This window comes from Hyaena hyaena, unplaced genomic scaffold (genome assembly GCF_003009895.1).
Source record: "Hyaena hyaena isolate Hyena2069 unplaced genomic scaffold, ASM300989v1 scaffold_226, whole genome shotgun sequence".
Classification (NCBI taxonomy): Eukaryota; Metazoa; Chordata; class Mammalia; order Carnivora; family Hyaenidae; genus Hyaena; species Hyaena hyaena.
The window spans coordinates 739,574-753,460 of record NW_024080858.1 but is presented as its reverse complement, the minus strand read 5'-3'; the positions used below and the strand labels follow the sequence as shown (position 1 = coordinate 753,460).

The 13,887-nt window shown below is 37.4% G+C and overlaps 1 protein-coding gene across 2 annotated transcripts in view; it reads right to left on the bottom strand.

Annotated features, from left to right (window-relative positions):
• Positions 1-3,810: 3,810 nt before the first annotated feature.
• GALNT7 (polypeptide N-acetylgalactosaminyltransferase 7) overlaps positions 3,811-13,887 on the bottom strand; it is a 144,298-nt gene continuing 134,221 nt past the window's right edge. For both annotated transcript variants that reach the window (XM_039243234.1, XM_039243233.1), the window contains exons 10-12: positions 10,877-10,975; positions 9,656-9,784; positions 3,811-6,240 (exon numbers count right to left, since the gene is read on the bottom strand). In XM_039243234.1, the coding sequence (XP_039099165.1) occupies positions 6,103-6,240; positions 9,656-9,784; positions 10,877-10,975 (366 nt within the window). In that variant the 3' untranslated portion in view covers positions 3,811-6,102. The remainder of the gene's footprint in view (positions 6,241-9,655; positions 9,785-10,876; positions 10,976-13,887) is intronic.

Here is a 13,887-nt window from a genome sequence, read left to right as displayed (position 1 = left end):
AAGATGAAATGGCTTATATAAAGGACAAATTAAAATACAAACAGGGGGTACCTGGCTGGCTGAGTTGGTAGAGGATGTGATGCTGGACTTGGGAGTTGTGAGTTTGAGCCCCATGTTGTGCATAGAGAAAAAATACTTAAGAAAAAATACAGACAAAGGGAAAGACAAGGTTATGAAGGAAATTAAGAGTGAGGCGATGAGGAACTTACCCTTGGGAAACTTATCCTTGGCACTCGGATTAGAGTTTGAATAGGTCTCTGTTTCTTACTGGTTTGATAACATCAGACAAGTCATGTAACCTTTCAATTTCCTCATCCAAAAAATAAGAAATTTTGAGGTATTAAATGAGGCAATACATTTAAGACACTAACTCAGTGGCAAAAGATAGTAAATAATAAATATTAGCTAAAAGTATACATACCAATATATATGTATGGGTTAATATAGTTGCTATGGTTAGGAGTATCAGGTTCAGTTCTGAGATTCTTAAAATCACTTTTGTTTTTTTCATCATGATAAGTGTACTCTTTAATTCCCATCCCCTATTTCACCCATCCCCCTATCCACCCTTCCTCTGGTAATCGTCAGTTTGTTATGAGTGTGTTTCTTGGTTTGTCTCTCATTTCTTTTCCTTTGCTTGTTTTATTTCTTAAATTCCACATATGAGTGAGATCACATGATATTTGTCTTTCTCTGACTTATTTTGCTTAGCAGTGTACTCTCTAGCTCTATCCGTGTTGTTGCAAATGGCAAGATTTCATTCTTTTTTATGGCTGGGTAATATTCCATTATATAAGTGCCACATCTTTATCCCTTTATCTATCAGTGGACATTTGGGCTACTTCCATATCTTGGCTGTTGTCAATAATGCCGCAATAAATATAGGGGTGTGTGTATCCCTTTGAATTAGTGTTTTTGTATTTTTTGGGTAAATACCTAGTAATGTGATTACTGGATCTTAGGGTAGTTCTATTTTAAATTTTTTGAGGAACCCAGTTCTGAGATTTTTGACACTCAAGGTAGAAAAACTACATTCCATGGAAAATAAATTCCTTCCACATGGTTCTGAAGGTACTGATACTGGAGTTGTTTATGTCCTTGCCTTTATGTCCTTATGTCCTTGACTCCCAATACTAAATTTGAACTTGGACAAGTTATTTAATCTATCGCTTATAGACGTGTGACTTCCTGTATGTTTTAGTTGCTTTTGATTTTACAAAAGTGGCTGATGATGTCGTGGAAATTACCTTTTTCACTTAACATTATCCTACTGACTTGTTTATAGGTACTTCATTCATGTTCATTGCTGTGTAATATTGAAGGATATTTAGGTTCTTGGAGGTTTTGCCATTGTAAATGGCAGTGCCATAAAAACTCCTGTACCAGCCTCCTGGTATTCAAGTGCACTCCCCTCCAGTAACCTGCCCTGTAAACTCCAGCTGTCTCAGCAGCCCAGCTCTATTCTTTGCCTCTTCAGCTCAGAAATAGCACCACTGTTTGGGCTCCCCTTTCCTGTACTATGATCATGAAAGTTCTCCAAGGCAGACAGACATGGTAAACCTAGTATTCCCCTTGCACGTTTCCTTTCTCTTGAGTATCACAGTCTGCTTTGCCTATTAACCAATTCCTCAAAACATGTCCTGGCCAGAAATGGAAGTCTATTCAGCTCTAGTTTCTACTCAAAGCTTTAGTTTTGTTTTCTACGTTTAAGCATTAATACAGTTGGGGGTTTATTTGCCAATATGAAAAGTCCAAAAGAAATGTCATTTATTAAAAATATTTTTTATGTTTATTTTTGAGAGAGACAGAGTGCAAGTGGGGGGAGGGGCAGAGAGAGAGGGAGACACAGAATCCAAAGCAGGCTCCAGGCTCTGAGCTGTCAGCACAGAGCCCGACACGGTGTTCACGCCCATGAACCGTGAGATCATGACCTGAGCCTAAGTTGGACACTCAATCGACTGAGCCACCCAGGCACCCTGAGAAATTGCATTTAAATATAAAGACTACATTATCCTAAACATTCTTCAAGATTCACTTAGTTCTATCTAAGGGTTAAATTAGACCACTGAAAACTACATTTTACATGCGGATGTGAGGTAGACATCATTTTTCCAATTATGGATAAACCATTTTACTCCCAATTTAAGAAACAGCTTAATTTATGAGCTTCATTTCTTCATTTGTAAAGTGTGTGTAAATGTTAGGTCCTACATGAAACACAGGCACACAAGAGTAGCCTTTTTGTAGCATTTCAGTATAGCTGCCTTCTGATTGAAAACAAATTTTAAGACTTTGAAACCAGATAATAATAGCTAATGTTTATATTACGATGACTATATTCCAGGAACTGTCTGAAGCACTTTATGTATGTTCATACAATCCTAATAAAATTTCATGAAATAGGCACTATTATTTTCCCCACTTGCAAATGGGGAAATTGAGGCACAGATAATTTTCCAAGGTCATATGAGTAATTTGTAGTCGAACAGAGATTCAAAACAGACTGGTTAGCATACTACATTCATTCAAATGAGCAGATCGTAACATCGTTCTATTATGAAAATAAGGGACCCTCCCCATCCCACCTCTGCTCAGATGTGAGGTCAAATATGGGCATTTCAAAATCTTAAAAATGAGAATTGCAAAGTAGTTATTGGATTTAGTTTAGAGTCAGTCCTTCCTTTAACCTCAATTCCAGGAATAGTGACCCACAAAAATAATTCTCTGACTTTTGTCCATTTTCCTGCAACCAACTGATTCTGATAAACTATATGCATTTTCCTAGTGCTCGGTACTTTTTAAATCTGCTTTCACATGGATTAATTTTCACATACCCAAATGACTGGCCTACTAGGTATCTGGCTCAGGTCAAATACTTATGTTTTTCATTGAATTATAAGTGGATTTTTTTTTCAATTACATTCTGTCCAGAAATGAAATATATTCCAAGATCCCTGTGAGACTGTTTCTGAAGAAGTAAGTGAGCTCTTGATAATGCCAGTCTGGTCCTATGTGACTTTTTCAAATTTCTTTGGTATAGCAGCTGAGAATTAGAGGATGTGACAATAGCCAAGCCAATTGAGAGAAAGTTTCCCAAATGAATTCTGCGGCTTACTGGAGTGTTAGCAGCCACATCCTCTTTTGAGATGTCACCTGTTTTGTCACAAAGTCCTATGGCCTATTTTTTGGTAGGCTTCACTTCTGTCTACTCACTTGATCTGTCAGATTGCAGAGTTTTGACTTAAAGAAATTTTTGCTTTCAGTAGGCAATCGGATAAAAGAAAACACTGCCAGGAAAGATAGATGTTGCTGGGTTGTTTTTTATAATTGGGTAAGTGATTTTTTTTTTAATTTTAAAAATATTTTTTATTTATTTTTGAGAGAGAGAGACAGAGCATGAGCAGAAGAGCACAAGCAGGAGACGAGCAGAGAGAGAGAGGGAGACACAGAATCCGAAGTAGGCTCCAGGCTCTGAGCTGTCAGCACAGAGCCCAAAGTGGGGCTCGGACCCATGAACTGCAAGATCATGACCTGAGCCAAAGTCGGGTTAAGTGACCTTAAAAAAAAAATTGCTATACATATGCAACCAGAGGCAAAAATAAACCTTTGTTTCCTCCCTACAGATGGGTAAGCTCCGTGTATTCTAAGCACATTCTAAGCAGAATTATAACCAACATCCAGCACATACTTAACATATAACTATGGTATATATTTTAGCTATCATGTTAGTATATCTTGTAAACAGTAAAATAATTATTTCAAACATGCAGTGTTTGGATTTAGAAATGATTACAAGTACTAAAAAACCCATCGATTAAAATACAGTATTTTATTTTTTTCTCACCTAAAAAACAAGCAACCCAGAATTAAGATATACATAAACTTCTCAAATTTATCCCTAATAAAATTTGAATATTTATACAATTTCTACAGAAACATACAGTGTATCAAAATCTGCATAAATCAAATTTATAAAATGTGTAGAAATGCATAGTGATATTATCAACTTACAAAGCAAGGATGTGGGAATTATTTCCAAAGCAGCCTACAGTAGAAAATAGTCCTATGGCAGCAGCTTCTGATGTTTTTCATGTTTGGTACGGTTTCTGATTTCAATATATAGAATCATTTTCATAGAGTATTAATGAATTGCACAAAATACCCATTTAAAATTTACATGCAAAGTTTATGTGCCACCTTTCTTAGGCCTATGCATAGTTAACAAGGTTATAATCTATTCAACAAGGAAAACGGAGCCTATCTGCAGAGACACAAGTAATTGAAGTACCAATTCTCTTCGTTTCCTTTTCATAGTTGATTTATTTTGCAATGATATCAGCATATATAAATGTATTCCTTTTTAAACATCCCTAGAGGTGAATGGAAGTTAAAATGGTTGATCACAGATCAGTAGCAAAATACAAATTGACAGTTCAAAATTATAAGTAAAACTCTGTTCAGGATGTTTAACTCTGACTCCAAATTTAAGAGCTAAGCTTGGAAGAAAAATTTGTAGGCTTTTCTTCTAAACAAGTGTAGATTTTTTTCTTTCCTTTTTAAAGCTGTAATTAAAAGTAGTTCCCTCTGGCAGTAGTTTGTGAAATTCCTTTCATTGAAATGATATCATGATTACAGGATCAAAACTGCTTAATTTACTTGCCATTCCCCACTTTATCCATTTTTTTTTTTTAACTCAATGTAGCATTTTAATCTTTTGGGTAACAAAAGACTATTTAGAAATTAGAATTGAATTGACCACTTGCACTTGGTTTTCCTACAGTAAGTCCTATCTTAATAAATGTTTAAATCCAAACAAGTCTTCTTTTTCACTGGAAAAATACTAATAGAAATATGCTTCCTAAAAAAAAAATTAAGAAACACTAAAGAACCAAAATATAACCTAACAGAAGTTCATATTTGTTAATGAACTGTATTTTTAAATAGATTTTTTTTTAATTTAAAAGATGTGTAGGGAATTTCATTTGGATGAAGATATACATGAAACATCCACTCACAGCTTCACAGGTTGCACAGCTTAGGTTAATAATGCACAGGAGTTTTAGTAAGGCTTAATCTAACAAGGGCTCGGAAATTCCTACCTTGGTCAGAATGAACCTTTGATGTGTTTACAGTGGTGTTTTGTTATTTTTGTTACCCCCTCAGTAATTCAAGGTTTTGAAACTGAGAATTATTTATAGTTTTCTATAGTGACAGGTTCTAGGGAAAAGTAAATCCCAGATGTCAGTGGACAATTCTCTAGTTGGTAGACCCTCTTGGCTATCTTGGGAGTCAGTATCAACAGAGAGCATTGGGAATGCCAGCAGGGAAGGGAGTTAATGCCATACACAATCTTCAACCTATGAAATAGCCTTGGGACGTTCCAGACTGTCTTTTCTTTCTCAAGCTATACAACATTCAATTTCAGAGCAAATGGTAGCATGTAAATTCATTTCTGAGTAATAAAAGGACTCCTCCTACAGATGACAATTCCATCAATACCAACCTATAAATTTCATCAAAAGCTCTTGAAATATATACTGAGAAATGAAAGAGGCACTAAATGTGTTGAAATTCACCTTTCAAGAAAGCAGCATGACTGTGAAGGAAGGCCACCGTGGCTAAGAACCTGTGGCAGTGCTTCATAAAGATGTAAAATTAAATAAAGACACAACAGGTTGATAATCACCAAGTTATATACGAAAGTCTGGTTACTCCAACCTTTTTTCAAGTGTGTTAAAGAAAAAAAAAATCAAACTGCCTTTCAGACCCCTGAGTGTAATCCCAAAGAAGACAACAATGCTTTTCACTCTGTTCTAATTAAACCAGAGCTAAATGCACAAATTACCAATATCATCTTAAAACAAAACAAAAAAAGATGTAAACATCTACGAAGTTTAAGGTAAAAGCAGTTTTGTAAACAGTAACTGCAGATGATAATGTTATTGTAAAATCACAGTTTATCAACGTCCTTCAAACTGATCAGGAGGTTCTGGGTTTGGAGCTGTACAGAGTTTAATAATAGTTGCAGCAGGTTTCAGGCGGTTTTCAGTCCTGTATCAATTTACGTGTCAGTAGGTAGGTTATTGGTTTCTTTTATTCTTTCTAAACACTATGGATGTTATTCATTTCCCACTTTTGAGTCATTTTACTGGAGTCGCAATTGGAGATGAACACTTGATGTAGGACGTCTGAGCGATCTAAGCACTTTCCTGAAGGAATGTGAGTGAATCTGTGTAGGTTCTGGAAAACAAAGGAAAAAGGAGTTTTAAATGTGCATTTTTTTTTTTTTTTTTTATATCACTGACATGATAAGAAGTCATTACCTGGCTTTCACAAGAAGATGGTTTGAGCAAATTGGACAGACCTAAGCCAAACATACCTCAGACTTTGGATTTTTTGTCTTCTAAGTCCTTTTACTGTTAAGTTCATAATGTACCGCTGGTACCATAAATTCAATGGTATACAAACTTACTTCTTCAGTTCCCATCCTGGCTAATGACAAAACCATCCTTCATGTCCTCAGGACAGAGGCTACACACGTCCCTTCATTCAAATTGTAGCACCGATTGAGGACTAGTATTTGCAAAGTCTCTCTGATCTATCCTTTCCCACACCTACTGCATATGCCTTAGCTTAGCCCTCCTGTATTGTACATTTCTTCATTATAACTCAGGGCTTCTCATAGTCCTTAGACTATCTAAGATTGGGTCTGTAAGGTCAAAAATATTTTTATAACAAATACCCTATTTGCTTTTTTCACTGCACTGACATACTGATGCACAAAAGAAACGGCAGGTAAAAGTGCTGGGGCCTTAGCTTAAATCAAGCAGTGACACGGTGTTCTAGTAGTCTCCTTATTCATGGCCATACATCCACAGCTAAAAAAGAAAATGCTGGTGTTACTTAAGGATGTCTAATGATGAAACAGTAAAATGACATAGTTTTACTAAATCTGGACCCTTGAGTATACTTTCAAAAATATTCTGAAATGGACAATAGGCATAAAGCACTTCCCTATAGTGAAGTACAAGGAAAAGGAAAATACGTGTATACTTGTTTGACCTGAGCATCAAATCAGCTGCTCTTTTCATGTCATGTCATTTTGACCTGAAAGGATAATTCTAGACAAACTACGAGTATTCAAACTTGGGACTGGTAGATATTTTCTGGAAAATGAGGTAGGTCTGTCACTTAAAAAACAATGACACACCTGACAGTATTTGTTGCTAATGACAGAATTTGAGGTTTTAAGCAAAAACTAGAGTTGTGGAAAACTTGTACCCACCACTATGAACTTGACAGCTTTACCATAAAATAAATGGTTATATCTGTGATTTTTTTGATGTTGTCTGATAAAATGTGTCAACATATGGAAGACCCACGTAGCCTGGCGAACCAATATTTTCCAAAGAAGCAATGCATGATATTACAAAAACAGACATGGGTAAAATGGATTTTAATGTAATACAGGGCAAAACGTTCACTGATGGTTTCAGAGTCTACACTGCAAATAATTTTTAAGAAACTACCACTTATCTAGTTGTGGGGTAGCATCAAAGAACAGCTACAATGATATGAAAAGCCTATTAAATTAACCCTCTCTTCTCCAGTCGCATGTTTGAAGCTGATTTTCCTCATATACACTTCAACAAAAACAACATTATCACATCAAACTGAATGCAGAAACAATATGAAAATCCAGCTGTCTTCTATTAAGCCACATATTTAAAGGGACTTGAAGAACTATAAAACAATGCCATTCTTCTCACTTTTTTTGAAAAACTAATTTGTCGTTGAAAACGTTACTTATATTAATATGTAGTAGGGTTATTATTACTTTTACGTGAGTGAATACATACATACAAATACAACACAAATACATACAAATTTCTCAGGTTTAATTTGCAATTTAGAAAATACTGTTAGTTTTAACCTAGATAAATAAAATCAATTGTGTGTGTGTGAGGGGGTCCTCAATAATTTTCAAGAGTAGAGAGAATCTAGAGACTGGAAAGTTTGAGAACTGCTGACTGAACTGATCTGCTTATCAGTCCATACTTCACACAATTATTTCTAGAATTATTTTCCTGAAAGTATCCGTTTCCTATCCCTGTTTCCTCAAATAAAGTCCTTCACTTTTCAAAAGGCACAAAGTGAAGTTCAGTGTTCTTTCACATGCATTACAATGTAGGGATACCAAACTGAACATGATCCCCAGAGTTTTCTATACATTTTTATTCCATGCCTTTGTTCACCCAGTTTTCTTATTTATCCTCCATGAAAAGCCTTTTTATATCTCAAAACCTGGAACAATAATACTTCCTATATGAAACTCACCAGAAATAATTCCTCCTATTAATCTCTCCTTTGTTAACCTATTGCATTTTACTTATTTTCATTTCTGCATTTTTTCCTTTTCTGCCATTATAGTATGATGTGCTTTTGCTACGTTTTGAAGTCACCACATCACCAGGCCCCAGGGATTATTTAGTAATGTCTGATGCACAAATGTATATTCAGTGCTGTGGCCTTTAAAATATCTAAAATATCTGCATTCCACTTGTTATCCATTAAACTACTTCTGGATGGTAGTTTCTGGTCTGCTATAGCCTTCTTTTACTTTTTACTAACACCATTTTACGAATACCCTATCATTTATTGCTATTATTTCTCTTTGTGGAAATAAATGCTCTGTTACGGAAGTAAAATGCCCTGTTCTTCAGGATTTATGTTAATGGTCTCCTTCCTGACTTGTTATAAGAAAAAAAACCCCAGCAACTGACACATTCTTACCACTTCATGGTAATTATCTGTGAATGATGATAACTGGGAATATTAAGTGGGGTCATAATACTGTCACTACGTAGCAAATAACGCCTCGCATGACAGACAAGGTATGATAGCAACTACTAAATGAGTACATAAAGTTCAGAGGTGCCAAGTTCTTTCAGTTTGGGGCAGCTTTCCCAACTCTGTGTTTCACAATACACTGATTTAGTCAAGTCTAGACACTGAAAATTATACATAAATCCATGCATATGTTGGAATCTTCAACTTGGCAAGGAGCTTTGACTATTCACAGCTGAAATAGAAAAACTGCCCCTGCAGCGTCAGCGAATAACTAAACATGACCTTTAAAGCAAGCAACAGGCAATATTTATCCCGTTGTGTTTAGCAAACACTGATAAGGAGGTTGGAAGGCACAGATTTCCAAGTGTTATTTGTTTGTCTCTATCTCCACCTGCTGGACAACATGAAATATAAATGTAATATTTAAAAAATTATACACATATAATTTTAGTAATATATATAACTTTTTAAATAATTTTACTTTAATGAATGACTCCTTGAAATTTAAAAAATAAGATTTTGATATTAGAACAATGGTGATCATCGCCCCACAGAACAGAATTTTCCCGTGTTACTGAAATTAGCAGTGGGTCTTTGTGGACATTCTGTGACCTCATTACAGGCCAACATTATACCAGGAGACAAGGCGTCACTCAATGCTCAGGAAAACGAATGACTAACTAGAGGGAAATGTAAGTCAATTTGAATGCAGGTTTTAAGGCTTATACGTCTAAATTCCATATGGTAGATGTTATTAAAATGAAATCACAAATATTATTATTTCAAGAGTTGAAATGCGCCATACCTTGAAGTACTGCCATTCTTTAAATTCATTTAGGTTACAGTGTGTAATCATAATTTTTGACCCATCAGGCCCCTTTGTCAAACACTGGTCATATTGCATGAGTTGATTAGCTTCGTTGATTCGAAAAAGCTATTAAAAAAAAGAAAGAAAGTAACAGAGCCACCTTCTCTTCTGACATACATTATTTTATTTTAAAGATTACACTTAAAAAAAATTTTTTTTATGTCTTTATTTTTTATTTTTGAGAGACAGAGACAGAGAACGAGCAGGGGAGGGGCAAAGAGAGAAGGAGACACAGAATCTGAAGCAGGCTCCAGGCTCTGAGCTGTCAGCACAGAGCCTGACACAGGGCTCAAACCCATGGACTGTGAGATCATGACTTGAGCTGAAGTCGGACACTTAACCGACTGGGCCACCTAGGCGTCCCTAAATATCATACTTTTAAGTAATCTCTACAACCAGTGTGGGGCTCAAACTCACAACCCCGAGATCAAGAGTCTCACACTGCACTGAGTAAGCCAGCCAGGTGCCCTGATATACATTATTTAAAATTTAAAAAAAAGAAAGAAACTTAAAGTTAAATTCAGTGACTATCTTACTTTCCTATAATTTTTATGTATGTTCAGAATTATAAGTCCAGAGATCAGAACTATATTCATTTTGATATTAGTGAAGACTCCTATTAACACCTAAAGGATTATGTTCTTTAGCTTCTTATAGAATGGGTCATTAACACATATTTATTATGTACCAACAATGTGAGCAGATAAAAAGTAGAAACAGAGCTGATGACGTTCACAGTTTAAATCAGAGACAAGAACAATACCCATATAAGGAAATAAAATATATTACTGAAATATACTTACTGGCAGTAACAGCTTATTATGGGAAAATGTGCAATACGGAACAATGTTTGCAAATAAAATGGTTCAGAGAGCTTGGCTTACATAATTCTATCCTCACACAGGAATATATTTTAATCTCTTACATCAGACATAAATTCTAGATTCGGACTGCTTATGTGAAAACCAATACTGCTATCATCTTCCTCATCTAAAGAAATGTCCTGGAACTGTCAGTTTTTTTTTTTTTTTTTTACAGAATGTTTTACTTGACCCAAACAAAATTATCAAGTTAAAAAGCAAACTAAACCCTGTGATCAGTAAGACTATCTGCTCCAATGCAGCAGACCTATAAAAACATAGAAATATGGTTAGTTACCTGATTCCCTCCCATCCGGTGGCAGGGTCCTAGTTCAACAAAGCCTCCGTTTGTTTTCCCCATGCTATCAATGCAGTAAACAGTTTCGAGGCCTCTGATCTACAAAAATGAACAAAGAGCCAAAGGGCCGGCAATGGGTTAGGCTGTCACGCGCTCTAGCTTCAGAGTAAGAGGGTTTCATGCTAGACACCGCAGTTCACAGTGGACCTCTGGGCGTGTGTCATGTCAGGTTTTGACGGTGCTGTCAGTCTTTCAGAGGTTACAGCATACCACTCCTCTCTGAAATCGTTTATGGGCTTGAAGTCAACACTGAATGGGGCCTATCCCAACTATGGGCGCTGGTCTCTAGATTTTGATAAGATACCACAGAAGAACGAAAATTAAAAAAATATCATTACATACAATTCCAGATTCATGATGATTTGCATGGGTGAGAAGCAAATAGAGTACAGGTACCTATTACCTCAGTGGTAACAGACACTGGCCCTAGACGTCTAGACCATAAGTGAATACGTAAGGGAACTCTTCCAAATGGTTCTGCGGCAACTCGGGCAGCTGTGTCCAAGGGGCCTAAGGGGGCAAAGACTATGGCAAATGGGCCAGGCAGTGAGACTTTTCCCAGACTGTGAATAACACAGGAGAGAAGCAAACACAGGGGATCATCTTTGAAATGCACATTTTGTGTAACAATCACCTTTCCCCTTTCTTGGAAATACTATATATTTGTATCTCAATTATAAATGACTATATTATTTGGATACAATGTTTAAAAAAAGTTTACTCTTTCAGTTAGCAAATACTGACTGAGCCCCTATGACGATGAGGGCTTTAGAAGATACAAGGAGATGAATCAAGTCATGGTCCAGGACCCTCATGTTTGTGAGAGACTGAGGGCTAAGCGACAATCGGGATGGAGGGTTGGGCGTGTGGAAAGGGGAGCCTCTCGCCCTGCCTGGAGGACTCTAAAGACTGTCTCAAGGAGACATGGGGTTTAAACGGGTAGGGGTTTACCCTGCAATGTGGAGGGAAGGCTGAGAAGCGAGGTGTAAGGAACAGGGGCCAGAGTGGGGATAAAGGATAAAGTGGAGATATATTTGGGGGTGAGCTTATAAAGGGAGAACAGAAAATTTCATCTATCTATTCACTCATGTCTTTATCTGTTCATCAAATATTCAGTGAGCGCCGTGGCACGCATGTGGCAGGCTCTGATACGCCAGTGAACAAAACAGATAAAAGGTCCTCGCCCCAGTGAACTTACATTCTATGGCGGGAAAGAGACTATAAGCAAAAAACGTTAGCAAACATGTCTGGAAGCAGTAAGTGCCTTGGGGGAAAAGAAAAAGAGCAAGTTAAAGGTGGGGTTAAGGCCGTTTGGTGGGCCAGCAGGCAGATTCTCACTGCGAAGGTAACACGATCGCTATATGTGCTATAATAGAACACAGAGGTGAAATAAGAGTATAGGGAGGGAGGTATTAAACCAAGATGAGCACAGCATAGGTGTTGGTTTCTTTTCTTCCCAAACTCTAAATGTCGAGATCCCTTAGGGATGGATCCCATCTTCTTTTATCCATCCTTGTTTTCTCCCTAGGTGAGTTCATTCAGTTTCATGAAACAATCTACCCGCTGATGGCTCCAAAGGTACACTGCCTCTCTTCTGGGCTTTAATATCACATGGTCTATTATCTACTTGACAGCCGCACCTGGGCATCCAGCAGGCACTTCCCACAATCAGAACGCCAACAAAGAACTTGCTATTCCCCCACACTTTCCCCTCATCCCCTCCATCAGCATCCCAATCTCAGCTGCCACCTAATCAGCTATTCAAATAAAAAACAAAACTGGTCATCTTGGCCCATATCCTTCACATACCCGTCCGTCAGCGATCTGCCTCCAGATGAATCATGTGGCTTATGCTGGTCTGCTTGTCTCCGTTCCATTTTGGACATCCTGGTCTCAGCCACCATCACTTCTTACCAGAACTACCCTACTAGTTTCCTAATTGGCATCCTCGTTTCTACTCTAAATTCTCACAGCAGGGTGATTAAAAAGCAAGTTGATGATAAGTACATCAACTTATATTAACTGCTTAAAACCCTCCCACGGCTTTCTACATCCATGGGATAAAGGCCTCCGTCCTCATTAATCTCCTCTTTTCTGATTATCATTAAGGCAAAGCATTTCCTGACTCAGAGTCTTCAACCTCACCATTTTCTTTACTTGGAGCACTCTCTCCTGGCTCTCTGGTTGATCATTCAGATCTCAGATTAAATGTCACCTCCTCAAAGAAGGCTTCCTTAATCTATCCCTAAATCTTCTTGACCATTACCTGTTTATTTCCTCTGAGGGCCTTACTACCATCTGCCATTATCTTGTTTACCTGTTGTCTTTTTTTCCCCCAAGGGGAGAGACCTGATGAAAGGGACCTGCCTGTCTTATGTCTAAAAGAGTGACTGGTACATAGCAGGCCCTTGACCACTATTTGTTGAGTTCTTAATTAAGCAATGATACATAAGTTTGAAAGTTCATGGCATGTTTAATATACCCATGAGGCAGCAGCATAAGGCTCATGGGTGGGGGGACATGAGAAATGAGATTACAGAGGCAAGTTTGAAGAAACAAAGAAATGACAACACCCATCAATGCCTTGGCCTGACCTTATTTATGTTCAGTTACCATTAATCCATTGATTCATTTGACAAGCATTGTTTGAGTGCCTGTTGTTTAGAGGGGGGTCTCTGTGTTAGTCCATTGGAACATGATAGTGAACCAGGTCCTGGGTCGAAAGACTGACTGAGAGGCAATTTTGAGTGTTATGAGAACCCATGGAAAGATCCAGAACTCAGTTTTTCTGACAGAGTGGGGAAGAATAAGAAAGGCTTTTCAGAACTGGTGGTCTCTAAATTGCGAGCAATAGGGTAAGTAGGAATAAGTCAGGCAAAGGAGTCGGAATGAGGGGCAGGGAGTGGACAGTGGCCCAGGTGGAGAGCTGAAGTCCACCAGCTGAGAGCAGG